Source organism: Nannospalax galili, unplaced genomic scaffold, assembly GCF_000622305.1.
Source record: "Nannospalax galili isolate Female #2095 unplaced genomic scaffold, S.galili_v1.0 scaffold907, whole genome shotgun sequence".
Classification (NCBI taxonomy): Eukaryota; Metazoa; Chordata; class Mammalia; order Rodentia; family Spalacidae; genus Nannospalax; species Nannospalax galili.
Window position 1 is genome coordinate 2,007,498 of NW_008357958.1, and position 19,551 is coordinate 2,027,048.

A 19,551-nucleotide genomic window follows, 5' to 3' on the forward strand; every position below is an offset into this window, starting at 1 on the left:
AAGGCCAGAAGAGGGCATGGATCCCCTGGAACTGGCGTTACAGGTGGTTTTTTGCCAACCATGGGGGGGTTGGGAACCGAACCTGGGTCCTCTGTAGGAGTAGCCAGTGCTCTTGACCTCTGAGCCATCTCTCCAGCCCAAGTTATTAAAATAAATAAAATATTTTGGCTGGGCATGGTGGCACATGCCTTTAATCCCAGCCCTTGGGAGGCAGAGGGGTGGATTTCTTTGCGATCAAGGCCAGCCTGGCCTACTAAGTTCCCAGGCCAGCCTCCTCGGGCATTGCATGACTCAGGTGCAGTTACACACATGTAGGCAATACATACATACACACAAAATAAAAAAAATAAATAAAATATTTTAAATTATTTAAAAAATAAATATCCATGAGTCCATGGCAATATAAATAAATGACTGAACAATAAAAAAAGTGAGTCATTTTAATACATATTTTCATTACCAGAATGGTATTCAATTGTGTTTCTCTAATAATAGTTATTAATGCTCACATAAAACAAATACAGACACAATAAAAAGACTAGACAGTATATCAACAACATCCCAGTCATCCGTGATGGATCATGCCAGTTTTTGCAGTTTATACCTTTGGGTAATTCTGCCCTTGAATCTCAAACATCATGTAATGTCTACCATATGCCTAAGGATGTTTTTTGAGTTACGTGTGCAACTCATGCACACATGGTGTCAAGATCTTGGTAACCATGGCTGAGAAGCCTAGCAATTTCAGAAAACTAGACAGGAATTTTTAAGTTATTATTATTATTTGTCACTGTTGTGTTTGGAGACAAGGTCTCACTATGCTGCCCTGGTTGGCCTGGAATTTGGTATGTGGACTAGGCTGGCTTCAAACTTGGCAATCCTCCTGCCTCCTAAGTGCTGGAATTAAAGGCATGCACCACCAAATCCAGCTCCAGGTAGGATTTTTCTTTTAGAAGACTAAATGCTTTTTTTGTTCTATCATGGATGTCTATTTCTGCACAAGGTCTGGAAAATATCAGAAAATATAAAGATGGAAGTGCAAACCATTCCGCAGTTCAGGGCTAATTTTAATATATACATATGTATTTCTGACATTTTAATACTAATCTCAGCCTTGTATACAAAGTAAATATTCACAGGAATATTTCTGATGTCATTTTGCTACATATACAGAGAAAAGAATCTCTCCGAATGTTCTTTATTTCTTTATAGTCCTAATCAGGCAGCCACTCCATGAAACTGAATCAAGTAATGAGCCACTAAGAGCCCTAAAATGATCTTGTGTTTTTCGTTAAATGCATAACACAGTGTTATCTATTTCACACTATTTTAAATATTAAAAAAGGTAACAGTAAGTTTTATTGTAAAACAAATATCCAGTCATAGGCAATCACACTCAACAGGTCTGGCTTTTTCCACCTTCTATGATCTTCTACTACCAAACAGATGGTTAAATAAAAACTATTTTCATTGTTGTTAGAAATTATGAAACATAATCAAATTAGCATTTGATGAATGTTTAATAAGAATCACTATTTGTGATCACATATGTTTCAAGTACTTTATATAAATTATTTTTAATTTTCCAAACACCCAAACATCCTACTTTTAAATATGAAGAAAGTCAGGCCCAAAAGATGAAATGATCTCATGTACCTGAAAACCTTCCCAATGCTAATTTATCCAGGGGATAATGGGGTCTAATGGCTGCTTTCTTATTTTTCAGGGAAGGAATCAGCTAGTTGCTATGAAATAGCTGGAGGGAGAGAGGAGGGAGGAGATAAACAATAGAAAGGAGGGGGAAAGGAGAGGGAGGAGAGAGAGAGAGAGAGACTATTAACAGGGCATAATGTTTGAGTGTTTGTAGCCCAACATAACATTTACAGAATTCAAGCAGTTCTCAGACAAAGCCAATATCTGTCCCAGGGAGAACAAGAAAAAATAATCTTTCATTGAGTTTGAATAGAAACAGAGATGGGGAACATCTGCATCACAACCTAACTGAATGTTTTGCCACCTAACACAATAAATGTCTTGTGTAGGAGCAGGAATTATTGTGGAGTTCCCACTCAGTCTTCCTGCCTTCCTGACCAAGACACTAAATTGATTCCACTTCCTAACATACAAAAGAAAACTGGTCTGTATGTTGCTAAATTCTTATTAGAATCAATGAACTGAAGCCCAAATCTATGCCACAGCCTTCACTCCTCTTCCCTGTGGTATCATGGGAGTTCATTTCTTTTCTTGCTCCAGTGAGTTCATTAACCTACTTGTGTTAGCTCAAAGGTGAATTCTGGAGTCTGTATGTAGTGGACTTGAACAATTCCAAATCACATATCAAAAATACCATTTCTATTTAGCGGTCTTGTTAGCTAAGTAATCTCAGAAAAGTTATAAATCCCACTGTGCCTTTGTACTTCAGCCTTAAAATGCTTCTTGGAGCCGGGGAGATTATATTGAGAATAAACAGAAAGTCCTTAGTTGCAGAGTAGAGCTGAGAATGCAGTGGATGTAAAAATCACAATACTACCATGCTAGGCTTAAAACTTTAACTCATCTTTAAGGTCAGGAGAAGGTCTATGATGTCATGTAGAGGAACTGACTGAAAGGGCTGCATATTTCTATAGCAAATCAAACATTTCAGAACCTTCATCTGAAATGCCTGAGAAACACTGACTGCTGAACTCTGGGCTCCATGTTCACTTATTTTAAAAGGTATGCATCAGTGAGTGGACTGAAATAGTAAACATTTCAATCTATGGATTTGTGTCAGTAAAAATGAAAATGGGTTTCTAAATGAGTTCAAAATAATCTCATCCATTGCAACTATTTTTAGAGTCCATTTAAAAATTTTTTTGCTTTTTTATTTTTATTTTATGTCTTTGAATGCAAGTGCACCTGTGTTGTACAATGCCCAAAGAGGCCAGAAGAGGGCATTGGAGTCCCTGGGACTGGAGTTACAGATGGTTATTAGCCACCATGTGGGTTCTGGTAATTTTATACAGGTCCTTTGCAAGAGCAGCCAGTTCTCTTAGCCACTGAACCATCTCTCCAGCCCCTAGAGTCTATTTTTAAAAACCAGTCCAGAGTGGTAGCCTGCCAAACTGCCTTCAACCTCTGCCTGTGCTGGCTTGGTCCATATGACTGGGTCCAGGCGAGGGGAAGACTGTCTTTCACCCTCTGAGCCTAGAAGAGAATGTGCTACTAGAAGAGGTAGAATGGTATGGATGACCTGGTCCCCCTAGATGGGAGCCTCAAAGTACCTCTAGTGTCAGGGCCCAACTCCGCCCCCACCAGCCACAGTGACAGCAGAGGCAGAAGAGAACTCCCAGCCAGTTTCTCACTGGAGAGGGGAAAACTCGATGTCAGCTTTGCAGAGAAGGTTCCACTTTCTGCTCCTAGTACACGTTTTTTTACTATGTGCTAGGAAATCATATTCAACAGGACAAAGAAATGTAAAATACGCGAATGAGCTTGTGTCATAACATCACTATTGAGAGTCTGCGTTCCAGGCTGAAGTGGTTTCTTAGTACTCTAGACCTTCTAGTCCTTGGTAATTTGTGGTAATTATGCTTTTCTTTTCAATAATCTATCTATCTATCTATCTATCTATCTATCTATCTATCTATCTATCTATCTATCTATCTGTCTGTCTGTCTGTCTGTCTTTATCATCTATGAGTTATCCCCCTCTGTCCTAGTTTCCTTTCTGTTACTGTGACAAAACAGTCTGACCAAAAGCAACTTGGGGAGGAAGGGTTTATTTTGGTTTCATTTCCAGGTCACACAGTCCATATCTATCATCTATCTATCATGTGAAAAGACAAAAAGGAAAAAAAAACAGTCCTACATATTAATGTGAGATGAGCATATTTAACCAAGGGATGCTTCTGTATGCCTACCTAACTTGTTTATATTTATGTGGAACTATACTTTCTTTCTTTTACTTTCATGTTACAAGTGCATGCTCATTTTCTATTGCTGAGCTGTTTCACTGCCAGCACCAAAGTTCACCCAGTATCAGTTACACAGATGAGGAATTGCATAAGTCTTCTTTGGCTCTAACTTCCTACATATTAGAATCAGAGTATTTTGGAAGCTTATTTTATAGATAAGGAAACTAAAGATATTAGAATGCAGGACACTTGAATGTCACTCGGGCTTAACAGATTTGGGGTTAGGGTTCTGTGATGGTTAGTTTTAACTATCAACAATTTACAATCACCTGGCAAGAGTCTCAATGAGAGATTATCTAGACTAGGTTGGCCCACAGGCACATCTGTGGGGATTGCTTTGATTATGTTAACTGATGTGAAAAGACCCAGCCCACTATAGGTGGCACCATTCCCTGGGTTTGGGTCCTAGAGAGTGGAGAAGGTGAGCTGAGTAATAGGCATGCATGCATTCATTTCTCTCTGCTCTTGACTGTGGATGTGATGTGACCAGCTGCTTCAAGCTCCTGCCTTGACTTCCCTGCTATGATGGCAGTAACCTGGAACTGTAAGCCAGCATACACTATTTCTCCCCTAGGTTGCTTTTTGTCAGGGTATTATTTATTTATTTATTTTTATCACAGACAACCACAGAAATGAGACTGGGACAGACTCTTTGCAGAACCCTGACTCCAAGTCCAAATGCTGTTTATCTTGCTGCTCACAGTGGCTGAGGTCAGCACTGCTTTCAGTGAGCACGTGCCAGCTACTCAATTTGGCAGTGGTAGCCAAACTCTCTTCTTTCCTGAGACTTTTACCAAGCTTCCCTCAAAATTTTCTTCCCACTCCTCACCCCTGAGTATGCATGGATGGTGTGATGGTTAATTCTGACTGCCAACTGGACAGAATCTAGAGTCACCAAGGGGATACGTCTCTGGGCATCTGTGAGGGAGTTTTTAAATTGGGTTAAAGGAGGTGGGAAGTCCTATCCTGAATATGAGCAGCACCGTCTATGGGCTGAGGGCCTGGACTGCCTCCAAAGGAGAAAGCAAGCTGAGCAACGCAGCATTCTTCCATTTCCTTACTGCAGAAGCTGCGCCACCTACCGTCTCACGCTCCTGATGCCATGCCTCCCCCACCCTGATGGACTGTACCCTCAAATTGTGAGCTGAAAGAAACCCCTCCTTACTGAAGTTGCTTTTGACAGGGATGTTGTCATAGCAACAAGAAATATAACTAAGAGATGGCTTTCTTCTCATTCTTCCAGTCTCAGAGTCAACCTTTCATCAAGGAAGCCAGGCACCTACGCACTGCTCTTTGTCAACACTGGCTGTCATGTCTTTCTGCACACACTGGACACAAACTACAAGTATACAGTGACCATGTACATAGCTACAAGCACCAAAACTTCAGGACTGTTCTGCTAGTCCCACCTATAGCAAAGCTGTGTGCAGAAGCAGTCAAGTGGTGGTGAGTAATAAAACTCTATACAGATAGAGCATTTCTCATCTGACATCCTTGGGATCATATTTCCAATTTCAAAGTTTTCCAAATTTTGGAATATTTGCATAGACTTTACTGGTTGAATATCTCTAATCAAAATGCTCTAAAATCCAAATCCATTTGAGCATGGCTGGCATGCAGTTTCAGATTTGATAGCATTTTGGATTTCTGATTTTCAGATGGGGATGTCAACCCACACATGCTTCTGTCATGGAACACCTTCATCTTCTTTCCTTACAACTGTGTAATTTTTATGCCAAGGCTTGTGCTTCTCAACTCTTGGTAGGAGAGAAGACTCTCCTGTAGGCCAGTCTCAGAAAGTCAAGAGACTGCTGAATTCAGCAGTGTGGGGTGGGGCAGGAGTTCAGTCTTTGCACACACCCATCAGGTGGCCCTGCAACAGGCTCTCAGAGGCTGAGGGTCAAACTCTAAGCACCTTGAATGAGTTCCAAGTAAAGCACGGGATGGGACAATGATGAGTGATCTGGTTTACTTAAAACTACTGTGCAGCTGGGTGTGGTGGCGCACACCTTTAATCCCAGCACTCGGGAGGCAGAGGCAGGTGGATCCCTGTGAGTTCAAGGCCAGCCTGGTCTACATAGTGAGTTTCAGGACAGCTGGGGCTACAGGGAGACCCTGTCTCAAAAAGACCGAAAAAAAAAAAAAAACCTACTGTGCAGTCCTTCACCCAGCTATTTCCCAAGCCCCTACCATGGGCTAGACCCTGCATTCTCACTGAGGATGGAGCACAGAAGCCACATATAACTCTGCTATTTATTTATTATATTTTTGTGTGTATGTGCCTGTGCATGCACACATGCATGTTCCATGGTGTTCGTGTGGAGGTCAGAGGACAAGTTGTGGAAATCAATTCTCTCCTTCTACCATGGGGCCGGGGGTGGGTGTCCAGGGATCAAACTTGGATTATCGGGCTCAGCTAGTGTCTTTATCCACTGAGCCATCTTAAGAGCTCTCTAGGCAATCTTTAACACACACTGAGCATGCAAGATAGGTAGTGACAGCACACACGGCATGGTCAGGTATCTTGTGTAAAGGACGGAGGTGCCTGTGAATGGAGGATTCATTCCTGGAAAGCCCAGATCCAGTACTCAGAACATCTTTCTAAACTAAATCAATGAGGCACTAGGGCACTACACTGGCTGCCAGACAAAGAGGGCAGGACAGAGGATGGCTATCATAGCTGTTAGTGCCAACACTGTGTCCAGGGCTCAGTGATATGGCCCTGCCTTACAGACACTGTGTCTAACAGGAAGGTTGTTATTTTACAGCTGCAGCCTAGGTAGATGCTGCAGCAAGAGCCCAAGTTCTCTGGACTCATGGTTTCCAGATGGCAAGATCAGGAGCTGAGGCTGCATTAGGGAGCATCCCTTATATTTAAACATCCTTACTGCCGTCTTGTGATTTAGGGATCATTGGAGATACCATGTAATGGGCTCTCACCCCAAGAGTCACAAGAGCAGGAAGTTGTGTTACATACCCATGAAGGTTTATCTCTTTTTATGATTGTATACGCAATGAAAAAAAAATAAAATTTTATGATTATATAGCCAACTACTGAGAATTTCTTTCAAGAATACTGGGCATATTAAGGTACATAATAAAAGAAAAAAGCTGTTTCCTAGAGAATCCACAAAGGGGTCGTTGCCACACATCCCTGTTCTTCCTCCAGCTCAGTGGCAGGAAGGCTCCTACGCCACAGCTGGCAGCAGTCTCCCTCCTTCTGCCCCTTGCTGAGCATCACTCTGCACAGCCCTGTTTTCCCGGCCCCCGGGGGACGGCCACAGAGAACGCATCTCTCTTCTGATGCTTCACTCACAATGTCATCACCTGCCTGGACCCTGCAAATATTTTTTTCCTAACAGGGACTGAAAAATGTCATCTCCTCTGTCTCCATCCCAAAAAGAAGCTGATGTTCATTCCAGCAGCATGCCCTCTAATGCCACGAGGAGAAGGGATCTGATTAAATCACCTTGAGGCAATTGCCATGGAGGACCACAGTGGATGTGGACGCTGACACCATGATGTGTCCAAGACAGAATTAGCCCCTGAGTGTCTCAGTGGCTCATGTCCCTAGAGGATCTGTCTCTACACTTGATCCTCACTGTCCACAAAGTCAAAGGGAAATCTCAGTTTCCCCTTTCAGGGGCAGGCTGGCACCTGGCCCAATGACATGTCATCATCAAGTCACTAACAGACCTAGAATCTGATAATAGCCATAATGAAAGCAATGAAGAAAAGAAGAACCAGGGCCTGAAATGTGGATTCATGTCTATCTTGTGGATGGGGGAAGTGGAATTTTTTTTCCTGTGCTTCTCTAAAATTATCTCTCACTAAAATAAAAAGATTTAAATTTTGGCTGACTTGCTCACTGTTTTATTAGTGTTGTGAAAATCTAGGGTCTCTGGAGTGATGTCAGGAACCCAAACTTCCTTTAACAAATGCAAACACTATTCCTACCCATATTCCAGAGACTTGTGCTAGGTTACCCTTCTGTCTAAACAATGAAGCTAGACTCAAAAAAGATTTGCCATGGGACTCTGTCTACTGTTCAAAGTCACTCAAATACTGATCTGAATCCAATATGTACATTTAAGAATGCATTATATCTAAAACATATTTCCCATTTATTTTATTTTCAATTCTCCATATTTTCTTTGCAGTTGTAAGAGAAATAACCTTTAAGGATTGCAGACAAAAATATTAAATACAGAATTAAATACAGGGCTGGGGCTAGGGCTCAGTGTTAAGAGTGCTTGCCTAGCAATGCACAAAGCCTTGGGTTCAATCTCTAACAAAGAGAGAGGGAGGGAGAGAGAAGGAAAAATGAGGAGAGAAACAGAAAACCCTAAACAGGGCCTGAGAGTATAGCTCTGGGGTCTGAGCATTTGCCTAGCAACCACAAAACATAAGCAAAATCCTAAATACATTAAGAGAATAAAAAATCAAGTTTGGACTGGGGAGATGGCTCCATGGATAGAGCACTTTCCTCGCAAGCACAAGGACCATTCAATGTCATTTTATCACACTGCTCTAACTCTTTAGGGCCACATGTTCAGAGAATTTTGTCTCATGAAACTTTTATAAAGTTTTTATTAGCATATATTAATTATACATGATGATGGGGTTCAGTTAGACATTTTCATAATGTACACAATGTACTTTGATCATATTCACCCCATTGCCCTCTCTTCTCCCCCTTCTACTCCAGCTCATCTCCTTTCCTCTTCCCACTGAGCTCTCCCCTTCTAGCTTCATGTCTTTGCTTTGATGTGGCCCAATGACTTTAATCAGAACTGCTTACAGGAGCATGGGTGAAAGGCTATTTACAGGCACATGTGTAACTTACCAGTGGCTACACCACTGAAGCAAATGTCTCTCCCCCCCTCAGAAGCCAGGAACTGCCCATTGATCCTCGAGGAGGGTTTTGTTTTGGGTTTTTTTTTTTTGGCTATTTTACTCCTCCTCCAGGAGAACTTGAGGAATAATAAACTGTGTTGGTGGTGGGGGGGGGGAAGGCACAGCATGCCCTTGCTTTTATAGTTACTGATACCAAATGGCTTCCACAAAGAAGAACAAGGGAAGACTTTGGAAGCCCCCCCTTTCCAAATAGAGGTCCCTCAGCCTTAGCCTGGAAATAGAACTCTTGGCTTTCTTAAAGTGCTTCAGCCTCAGGAATGATGGTTAATAGGCTCCAAAGACCAAGGACCTCCCGTATCTCAAATCCTTATAGACACAGTAGGAGGAAAAGAGGGGAAAGGAAATGAAATACTCAACTTTGCTTTTAGCTGGAAGTCAAAACTAATTAGTTTCTGAGTACCTTATAACGTGTTTGCTCCACATCATAGATCTTCTTCTCTGATACCATTTTTGGAGCAAAGAACTTGGCTAACTTTGCAAGGTAAACCCCATTCCGGAGCCCTTCTTCCAGTTCAGTGGTTGGTGGTAATTCTTCGACTAAGCAGACTTCCATCCACCTAAAAAGATTTAAAAACTTTTAAGTGATTCCAGCCAGACAGGTAAAGGGGACACAGTGTTTTGCTGTGTGTGTTGAGGAAAATGGGCCTCATGCCCCTTTAGGTGGCATTGGTGGGAAGGGCAGTCTTTCTGGGCAGAACAAGGGATTCAAAACATGAGGTGAATAAGCTTAGAAGCACTGAAGTCCCTACTGTGCCAGAGCTTGTCAATTTCACCTTCATCTGAACCTCTACCAATTCCCATCAGTGCCAGAGAGGAAGTGAAAAGGTCAAACCATTCTATATGGGTGGAATTAGTCCTGCTGGCATTAAAGAAAAATGATTTCAGGTTTATGAGCCCTTAGCAGGGGCAAATTCCTGCAGGAGCCGTGACTTAGGGAGAACACAGTCCAAAGTACTGTACTCTCTGTAGCTGCCTTCCTGTGAAAGTGGGTATCAGGAAAGGCAGGACGGCATGGGAAAAGCCCCCCGCCCCCCAATTCAGGAAGTTGATCAGATTCTCCAAATAACATACCTTCCTTTTCCCATAACCAGGAATACATTAAACATGCCCACATTTCAGGGGAAGATATAGTACCTACTGGGTTCTAAAAACATTTTTTAAAGATCAGATTAAAGCTTAGGGCACTGTGCCAGCAGTACAGAAAGCAGGACACGAAGGTCAATGCTGGTCTAAGGACATGCCATGGGCGAGAAGCCAGGAAGGGTCACATTTCACACTGTGCACCAAGAACCCAGGAGCATCACAAGACGAATGCTTCTCCTGTCCTTTCCTGAGTATCACACCTGGTAAACTTGAGCTTCTCATCAGGAGAGCCCCCACCTCTCTGCTCCCCCACCACTGATCCACACACAAATCCAGCTGTTGGTATGAGCCGCAGGTTCCCAGAGCTCATGAGCACAGCAGCTTCAGATCCCCTCAATATCTGGAAGGCACTAGAACACTGTGCTGCAATTCTAACAACTGACAAAAATGCTTGAAAGGTCTGACCCGCCTGTGGCTCCGGGTGACATCTTTGAGAAGCTCAATAAACTCTTAATAAGTAAAGAGTAATTGTTCATCAATTATTAAGCACTACAAAAAGTGGACTGCATGAGAAAAATATAAATTAAAGCCCTGTATTTGAAGAGCAATAATTATACTTTATTGCTTAGCACAGGTTTATTCTCAGCATTGCAAAAGATGCACATATATAAATGCGTAAGATATGTAAATATACATGCAAACAATTTTCCAAACATATAATTGAGAAGACAATGCAATTTCAAGGAAAATTCAGAGAACCATGTAGGAGGGGCTCTTGTGTCCACCGCTCTGAAGTAGGGCACAATAAGAAAATGTGGGATGAAGGAAGGAGCGGCCTGGGGTTGTGCCTGGAATAATCAGGAAAAATTGAGAGATTGGTGGAAGGACCTGGACTTGGCCCAGGGGAACAGGCAGGGAGAGAGAATTTTCAGGTAGGGGTAGACAAACCCCAAGCAAAAAGGGAAGATCTCTGGCTTGTGGGGGAGGCTCAAAGAGGGTTATGGGACTTTAGGGCTTAGAGGGAGGAAAGGGCAGCAAGGCTGGGCATGTACAAGGAGTGAGTGGGGCTCTGGAGGACCTTACACAGGAAAAGTGCTGACATCTGTTGCCATAGGAAGCAGGCAGCTCCTGGCAGCTTTACAGAAGAGGCGTGACATGCTGACATTGGTAATTACAACCAATTAATCTGTATAACAGATGCCCCTGAGACACTGCTGAGGGACTGGATTAGACAGAGGGAAATGGGAAGGGAGGAAAGCAGGAAACGTTTCAAGGAAAGCATGACAGGGCTTGGGGAGAGCTTAGGAAAAGAGTCAAAGGGAAGACAAATATTACCAGCCAGGGAGAGGGGTGTCATAGGCAGGGGCTCTGCAGCCTTGAACACCTGGCTAGAATCTTTTCTTCTCTGCTAAAAGGCGGGGGTGGGGGGAATAATGAGACCTGGTTGACAGAGTCGTTTTCAGTCTACTATCTCAGGGCCTGAGAAAGTAGAAGAGCAGTAAGAAGGTAAACGGAGGCAATGATGATGAACTTGGTTTTCTACATACTGTAGACAAGGTGGACGGGTGATGTTTGGTGATGCTTGATGATGCCTTACTTCAAATAAATTAAAGAGAAGGGACGTGCAAATGGAAAGGAAAGAGGGAAGGAAGGAAGGGATGAAGGGAAAAAAAGAAAAAAAGGGGAAATTATGCTGATTTTTTAAAAATCATCAGGCTACATTAAGTTCCAATGTACAAGACTAGCTTGCTGGGCAAGCTAGTGGATCCTGTGGTAAATGTCTCATCTCAACTGTTTGGGAGGCTGAGGCAGAAAGATATAGCTTGAGGCCAGCCTGGGCCACAGAGCCAGATCCTGCCTCAAAAAACGGGGAGGGATTGCAGTAAAAAGAGAAGAAAGGTTGGTTCTGGTTCACAGTTTTGGAGATTCCAGTTAAAGCCTGGGAAGACTCATGGAGCAGGGCCTCTTGATGGGCAACAGATGGAAATGAGAGGGAGTATATGGTGAAACTAACTGCTCAACTCATGCCCAGGAAGCAAAACAAGAGAACAAGGGGCTGGCCTCCAATGACCCAAGGACCTCCACAAGGCTTTTCCTCCTATATATGTGGCATTTCCCAACGGTACCACCCTGAGGACTAAGCCTTTAACACATGGGCCTCTGTGGGGACAGTCACATCTGAACTATAGCACCAAGTTTCTAACTTAAATAATTTGGAACATCAAGCAAGTCCACATTAAAATACAACGTTTTCAACCAATTATGTTTTGAAATCATTATTTTAAAAAATTGTTTTTCACATGGCAATATATAAATGCTGTATAACAACCTAGTAATTGGGGTGCATGGGGGCAGTAAACTGACAACTGGTAGGTGGAATGCAGGGAGGTATGTTGACAATTGGGACAAGGAGCAGAATTCTAAAATAAAACCAATGCTGGAATATATGTTTTAGGTTTAGGCTTGCTTTAAAAAGAAGATAATCACACTTATTTTTGTCTATGTTATGAGTACAGCTGGCTTTAAATACTGGTGAGACCAAAAATTTAGGTTAGCTACAGCCTTTCAATGTATAGACACGGCAGGCTGGGAATGTAGCTCTGTTGGTAGGGTGCTTGCCTAACATGAACAAAACCCTGCATTCTAGTTCCAGCACTGCATAGATTGGGTATGGTGGCACATGCCTGTGATCTTAGCACTTGGGAGGTAGAGAGAGGAGGATCAGCAGTTCAAGGTCATTCTTGACTACATGGAGAATTCAAGGTCAACTTAGGCTACATCTGAATTTGCCTCAAAAAAAAAACCCCAAACAAACAAACAGACAAACAAATAAAGCTAGATAGAGATTTAACTAATGCTTACAACATTATGAACTGTTCCAAGGCAAAGGCCAGTTGTCTTTTCCTTTATAGTTCTTTTGTACCTAGTAACTTATTTACACAGTGTGTACTCAACACAATGCTTATTAAATGAAAGATTCTGATGGCATTGCTAAGCATCACAGTTACACCACAAAACCTATGAAACACCATTTGAATATGAATTTGACGCTTTATAGAGAATATTATTCAAACTTCATGGCCAGCCTGGAAAAAAGAAGGGCCATTAGGGTCACATTGGCAGATGGGTTTTTGGACATTTTTCTCAGAGCCTGATGATTTTCTGAGATAATTTTTTCTTAAACCTCTTTAAACCCCAAGGCCACACAGCTGGAAAGCGAAGAAACTTGATCAACTTGTCAAGGGCTTCTGCTCCTCTATTTCCACTTACAGCCCATGAACACAAGAACAAAGAGCCCAGCTCAGGCCCACACCTTGTTAGCAATTGTCAACAAGGCACTCTCAGCTCAGCACCTTCCATTGCAGAAGTCCTCAGTGTCATGGTTTGGAGACATGCTGTGATATGGTCCCAGCATAAGGTCAGAATAATACATCACTGTTGGGGTGAACAGGCTCCTAGGGGTTCATCTGCTTACTCTGTCTCTCTTTGTCACACTTGGGAACAGACACAGTAAATGGCCCAGGCTACCTATTGTTGGGGGCAGAGGGGACAAAACAAAGGCTAGCTACATGAAGCTGAAGGACTGACTGTGAAAAGAGCTGCCCTTCAAGAACTTCCCCAGCCTATACAGCATCTCATGACTCTTCTGGAAAGATGCAGCTTGGAAACTATTACCAATTACAAGTCAGTGTATGACCAATACACAGGAGACTATTCTTCTGGGACAAGTGGCAGTCTTTACAGGTGGAATCACTAGCCAGATTGGGTACTTAATACTGATCTTATTAAGATATTAAAATATTTCGTGATGAAGCAGGGACCTAAATGAGTCCATGTCATCTTGGGAGGAATATCACTGTGATCTATCTCTTTAAAGTGTGTGGATGAGAACGTCATGCATAGATATTATATTGTTCAACCTAAAGGTGAGGAGACAGCTGAGTGGTTTCTGGTCAAGGTCTGTATCCTCAACCCATTGCAACTAAGTGGGGCCAAGGGGCTGGGATGTGGCATATAAAGTGAAGGGAAATGATGGGCACCCAGCCTAGGCATTGCTCAATGCATTTAGATCATATTCACCCCTCTAACTCCTCCTGGATCCATCCCTCACTCCCCCACCCCTTCCCAATTTCATGTCCTCTTTTTAATATCCCACTGAGTGCAACTTGTGCTGCCCATATGCACATGGGTGTGGTGTTATCTACTGGAGCACAGTTGACTCTTAAAATATATAGACAGGGCTGGAGAGATGGCTCAGAGGTTAAGAGCACTGGCTGCTCTTGCAGAGGACCCGGGTTTGATTCCCAGTACTCACATGGTGGCCACGAACCATTCTTAACTCCAGTTCTAGGGGAATCTGACATCCTCTTCTGACCACCTCAGCATTGCATGACACAGTGCACTCATATACATGCAGGAAATACATTTTTATTTTATAAAATAAAAATAATAAAAATGAAATAAATAATAAATACATACATGCATAAATAGACTCTCCCTCCCCTAGTAGCCATCAACTGTCATAGCTCCACAGCTAGGGGTGGGAACTTGTGAGCCCCTCCCCCTCCATGCTGAATGTTGACTGGCCCAGCATGTTGGTCATGCATTCTACTGTGGAGAGCCACAGCCTCCAGATGGCGCCGGTATCCGGACCTTCTTAACAGTAAACATCCTGCTGCGCCCATAAGGGGCGTGCACAAAAGCCTGCTCTCCCTCGCCTCCTCCCGTGGCGTGATCTCCAGCAACCAATCCGCTTCTTATACGTCATAGATGGGACCTTTAGACTATATAAGCAACCGCTCTCCCGCTTCTCGGCATCTTCGGTCTTTAAGCTTCTAAGAGTGTAAGATGCGCATACAATAAACTGCTGCAGAAGGATCCTGACTTGTCCTCCCGCGTCGTTCTTGCCGGCGAGACGGAAAGCGGTCAGGGACAGCTACCACTGAGCTGCAACTCCAGTCCATCTTTTTGTGTCTTTTGAAATAAAAATTTTAATTTGATGAAGGCTCATTTTACTATTTCTTTTTGTTGCTTGTGCTTTTGTGTCATACCTAATAAATGACTGCCAACTTTTATATTTTCTACTAAGTATAATAGTTTTTGTTTGTTTGTTTTGAGATAAGGTCTCATTTTGTAACCAAGGACAACTTCAAACTCACAATCCTTCTGCCTCAGTCTCCTGAATGTTAGGATTATCATTGTATACCACCATACCCAGCTTAGCTTCAATTTAATACTGTTAGATATAGTATGAGGTGTGGGACTACCTTGATTCTTTTGTATGTGGGTATACAATTATCTCAGCATCATATGTTAAAAAGACTACGTTTATTGAATTGCCTTGGTACTTATAGATACATCAATTGACTATAAAAGTTGGTGTTTACCTAAACCCTCAATTCTTTATATATAGATAGTATATAAAGCTAGCAAGCCAGTGACCAAGATTTCATGTGCTGTCAAGAAACAGTATCAAATTTGGCTTAGAAATCCTCAGGAATGAAAACGAGAATTGGCTCCTCTCCTCTCCTGCTGTCCCTGACTTCTTCACTCTTTCCTGTTGATACAAAGGGAGAAACAGCATCCCCTAAAGGGATCTTAGTCTCATTCATAGAAGAATTTAAGAATGGACTCAAACAGAAGTTTTAGGACAATTTTATTAGCATTTTAAAATCCATAGGGCAGGTGAGCTGTGAACCTCGGCAGCTACCTTGAGGAGAAGAACAGAGGGGAGAAGGAAACAATCCATGAAGCCATGCTGGTTTAGAGCCAGCACGGAAGTCAGACATGTGGTGGACTAGCAGGTACGTGGTGAGCAGAAGGAAGCATTAGAGAAAAAGTAAAGGAACCCAAAATGTCGGGGCAGCCCAAAGTGTTAAGGAAAGCATGCTTAGAAAAGGAATATGAAGAGGAGAAGGAGAGAGATCACGCTTTTCTGAAAAATTCAGAAAAGCAAATAGGACTTACAGTGAGCCATAGGTCTGAGACCCATATCCATAAGAACTGCACTAAGAGGCAGGGATTCCAGGCAGAGAAAGTTCACCATCTCATTAACGCACTAGGTATTCTGCCATCTCATTAGCATGACTTAGATGGACTTCCTAGATGTGGTCCTATGACCAGGTGACTGACCATCAAAACTGGAAGGTGGGGTCTTCATCCAAGTCACATTCTATTCTGACCAGCCTTCTGCCAGGAGGTTTTTTGTTACTGTAACACTGTTCTTTCTATTGATTACTTTTACTGGCCCACAGCATCAATGTTATAAATGTCTCATTCCAAAACCCAGGTTGAAGCTTCTGCTTATGAGCTGCTGAGACCTCGCCTTGCTTTCCAGATGGTGGGGCCCACAACACTGTCACTGCTCTGTAGGGAAACCTTGGATTCCTTCTGAGGCTCAGAGGAGCAAGAGGGCAGCAGGAGGACTTCTCTTGCTATTACTCCAGACACCTGTCTTTATCCGTTTGTGTGCTTTTGGAGTTGGGGTTGTTTCTGGAAGCAGCTCTGTGTGAGCATACATAGTCATTGTACGTGGTATGTTGAGTGCAAAGGATGTTTGAGAAGGGTGGTGGGGGTGGGGGCAAGTCAGGAGATGAAGAGAGGAGAAAGGAAACACATTTTCCAACTTTTGGTTAAGGAAAAAAGAAAAGTAGCATCACTTTGTCTTGCAAGAGACAAAAATAAACCCCAAACAAACAAAAGTAACCTACAAAAATCTTGGGGGTAAGCAATCCTTTTTTTTTTGTGCTGTGTTGTCACTGAAGAGTATATGGAAGTTGCTGAGACATTTGCTATCTGCAATGTTATTCAGGAAATCACCAACTATAAATCTTGGTCTCTACCATACAGGGGTATACAGAACAAACGTCCCCAAGGTAGGAGTGCTGGCAAAGAACAGAAAAATGTGTTTTCCTGCAAGAATGCTGCTTTATGAAGAACCCTTTTCTATGAACTTTCAAGTGTCAAAAGTCTATTTCTCTTACTGTTTTGAAAAATCAGCATGTGAGGTATTTTGCTTTATAAAGAATATAAAAATATCTCTTCTTTGTTTTTATATGTAGTATAATTGGTCACTCTACCTTTTGTGCTACAGGAAAAACATCAAAAGGGCTTAATAAGATCCCATGGAAAACCTTTTTATTACCTGCTGACCCATATAAAACAGTCACCACAATTCTATCAGCTTTCTTAGCTCAGAGGAATGTGGATGTAAGAGAATCATGAAACTGAGGGGCATCCATGGGCTACCTTCCTGTGTTCCTAAAAACTTATATGGGGTAGGGGAACTGGAGAGATAGCTCAGCAGTTAAGAGCACTTACTTCTCTTGCAGAGAATCTGGATTCAGTTCCCAGCCCCCACATGGTGGCTCACAGCCATTTGTAACTCCAGTTTAAGGGGTTCCAGGGCCATTTTCTGGTGTCTGCAGACACTATACACATGTCGTGTACATACATACACACAGGTAAAATAGTCAAATGCACAAATTAAAAATATTTTTTAAAACATATTTGGTCTAGTATAAGAAAGTAACATGAATCTCATTATTTTCCTTAAAACGTAGGCACACAATGCCATGAAAACAATCAATAGGGCTGCTGTGGTGGGACACACCTACAATCCCAGCTCTCAAGGCTGCCTCTGAGGCAGGAGAATCTTGTTTGAGGCCAGCCTGGGCTATACAGTGAGCTCTTGTTGAGAAGGAGAGGGAGAGGGAGAGGGAGAGGGAGAGAGAAGGGGATCCCTGCCTCTGTTGGGGCTCATCCCACACGGGCATTTTTCTAAGCATTGTTTATCCAGTATGTGGTAAATGCCTTGCTAAAATGAAATATGACCTGTTTACTGTCTGAAGTTACTTTTTACCCCCTGCACAGAGAGAGAGGCAGAGAGAGACTGAAGAGATGGTTTTTCCTTTCTCCTCTCTTCATCTCCTGACTTGCCCCCACCCCCGCCATCCTTCTCAAACATTCTTTGCACTCAACATACCATGTACAATGACTATGTATGCTCACACAGCTGCGTCCAGAAACTACTCCAACTCCAAAAGCACACAAACGGATAGAAGAGAGGTATTTGGAATGATAGCAAGGGAATTCCTCCTGCTGCCCTCTTGCTCCTCAGAGACTCAGAAGGAACCCAAGGTTTCCCTGCAGAACAGGGACATAAACTGTGTTGTTGTGGGGTCCTCCATCTCTCCAGCCCCTTTTAGGACACTGGTCAGATTAGATTAGATTAAGGCCCACCTTCAAGGCCTCATCTTAATTTATTCATCCCTTTAAAGATCCTGTCTCCAAATACAGTCACATTTTGAGATACTAGGGGTTAGAACTTTAGCATATGAATTTGGGAGAGATGCCCCTCTACACTCCCAAAATTCATGTCTTTTTCACATTTAAAATACATTGATCTTTATCCAATACTCCAAGTTTGTTTGTTTGTCTTTGAGACTGGGGCTCACTATGTAGCCTAGGTTAACTTTAAACTCACAGCTTTACTCCTGCCTTAGTCTCCTGAGTACTAAGATGACAGATGCATGCCTCCATGTCTAGCTTACTTCAAGTCTTAAATCATCCTAAAATCAATTCTGAGTCTCAAATCTTATCTAAATATCATCTGAATCAAGCGTAGATGAAGCTTCAGGTATGATTTTGTGACAAATATCTCTCTTTAGCTGTGAACCTGTAAAACCCCAGACAAGTTACCTATTTCAAAATACAATTATGAGACAGGTATAAGATACATGTTCCCTTTCTAGAAAGGAGAAAGAAAAATGGGTCATGAATCCAAAGGAAATGGAAAGTCTGGCAGGGTAGGTCACATTAAAGTTCAAGGCTTGATAATAACCCTGACTTGGTGTTCTGTCCTCCAACCTCTAGGCACAGCAGCATCTGCTCAAGATGTTGGGTGGCAGCTAAAACTGAGGAAGAGGCAGCCTTACTCTTTGAAACCGAGGAGGCAGCTTCATTCTCTGAGCCTGCATTTTGGGATTGTAGTGGGTAACTCTGAGTGTCCCATCCCAGAAGTGTGACAATATTCTTTCATTTATGTCCTGGCCCTATCCCCTTTGGTCTAAATTAATATTGTTTCTGTGGACACATGACCATATCTATTCTCTGCTGAAGTGACGGTAAAATTTCTATGCACTGATTGTCTATGTCCAACCACACTACTGGTGTTCTTTCCAAAATATTCTATTTTTTTGCACTATAGATAGGCTAAGATTTTCCATATCTTCAAGTTCTCATTAGTTTCTTTTAATAATTCCTTCTCTAATTTCTCTGTTTTTCCTTTCCTGCTTACTGTAAGCAACAGGAGGGATCAGATTGTGCTTCTCACTTTTTCTTAGGCATCACCTCAGTTAAATATCTGAAGTTATAGCTCAGAAATTCTCCCTTACACAAAACACTAGGATGTGTTCAGTAAAGTGCTCTGCCATTTTATAATGAAGGTCATCTTTCCTTCGGTGTCCAATAACATTTTTCATGTCCATCTGAGAGCTCACCAAAATCCCCTTCATGCCTGTATTTTAAAAAATATATATTTTTTATTTATTTTATTTTATGTGTATGAGTGTATTGCCTGCATGTAGATAAGTGCA

At 42.4% G+C, this 19,551-nt stretch overlaps 1 protein-coding gene across 1 annotated transcript in view; it reads right to left on the minus strand.

Annotated features, from left to right (window-relative positions):
• The window catches only part of Iqgap2 (IQ motif containing GTPase activating protein 2), a 325,046-nt gene that overhangs the window by 171,773 nt on the left and 133,722 nt on the right, over positions 1-19,551 (minus strand). Inside the window, exon 3 of the mRNA XM_008855997.2 lies at positions 9,273-9,429. Within this exon, the coding sequence (XP_008854219.1) occupies positions 9,273-9,429 (157 nt within the window). The remainder of the gene's footprint in view (positions 1-9,272; positions 9,430-19,551) is intronic.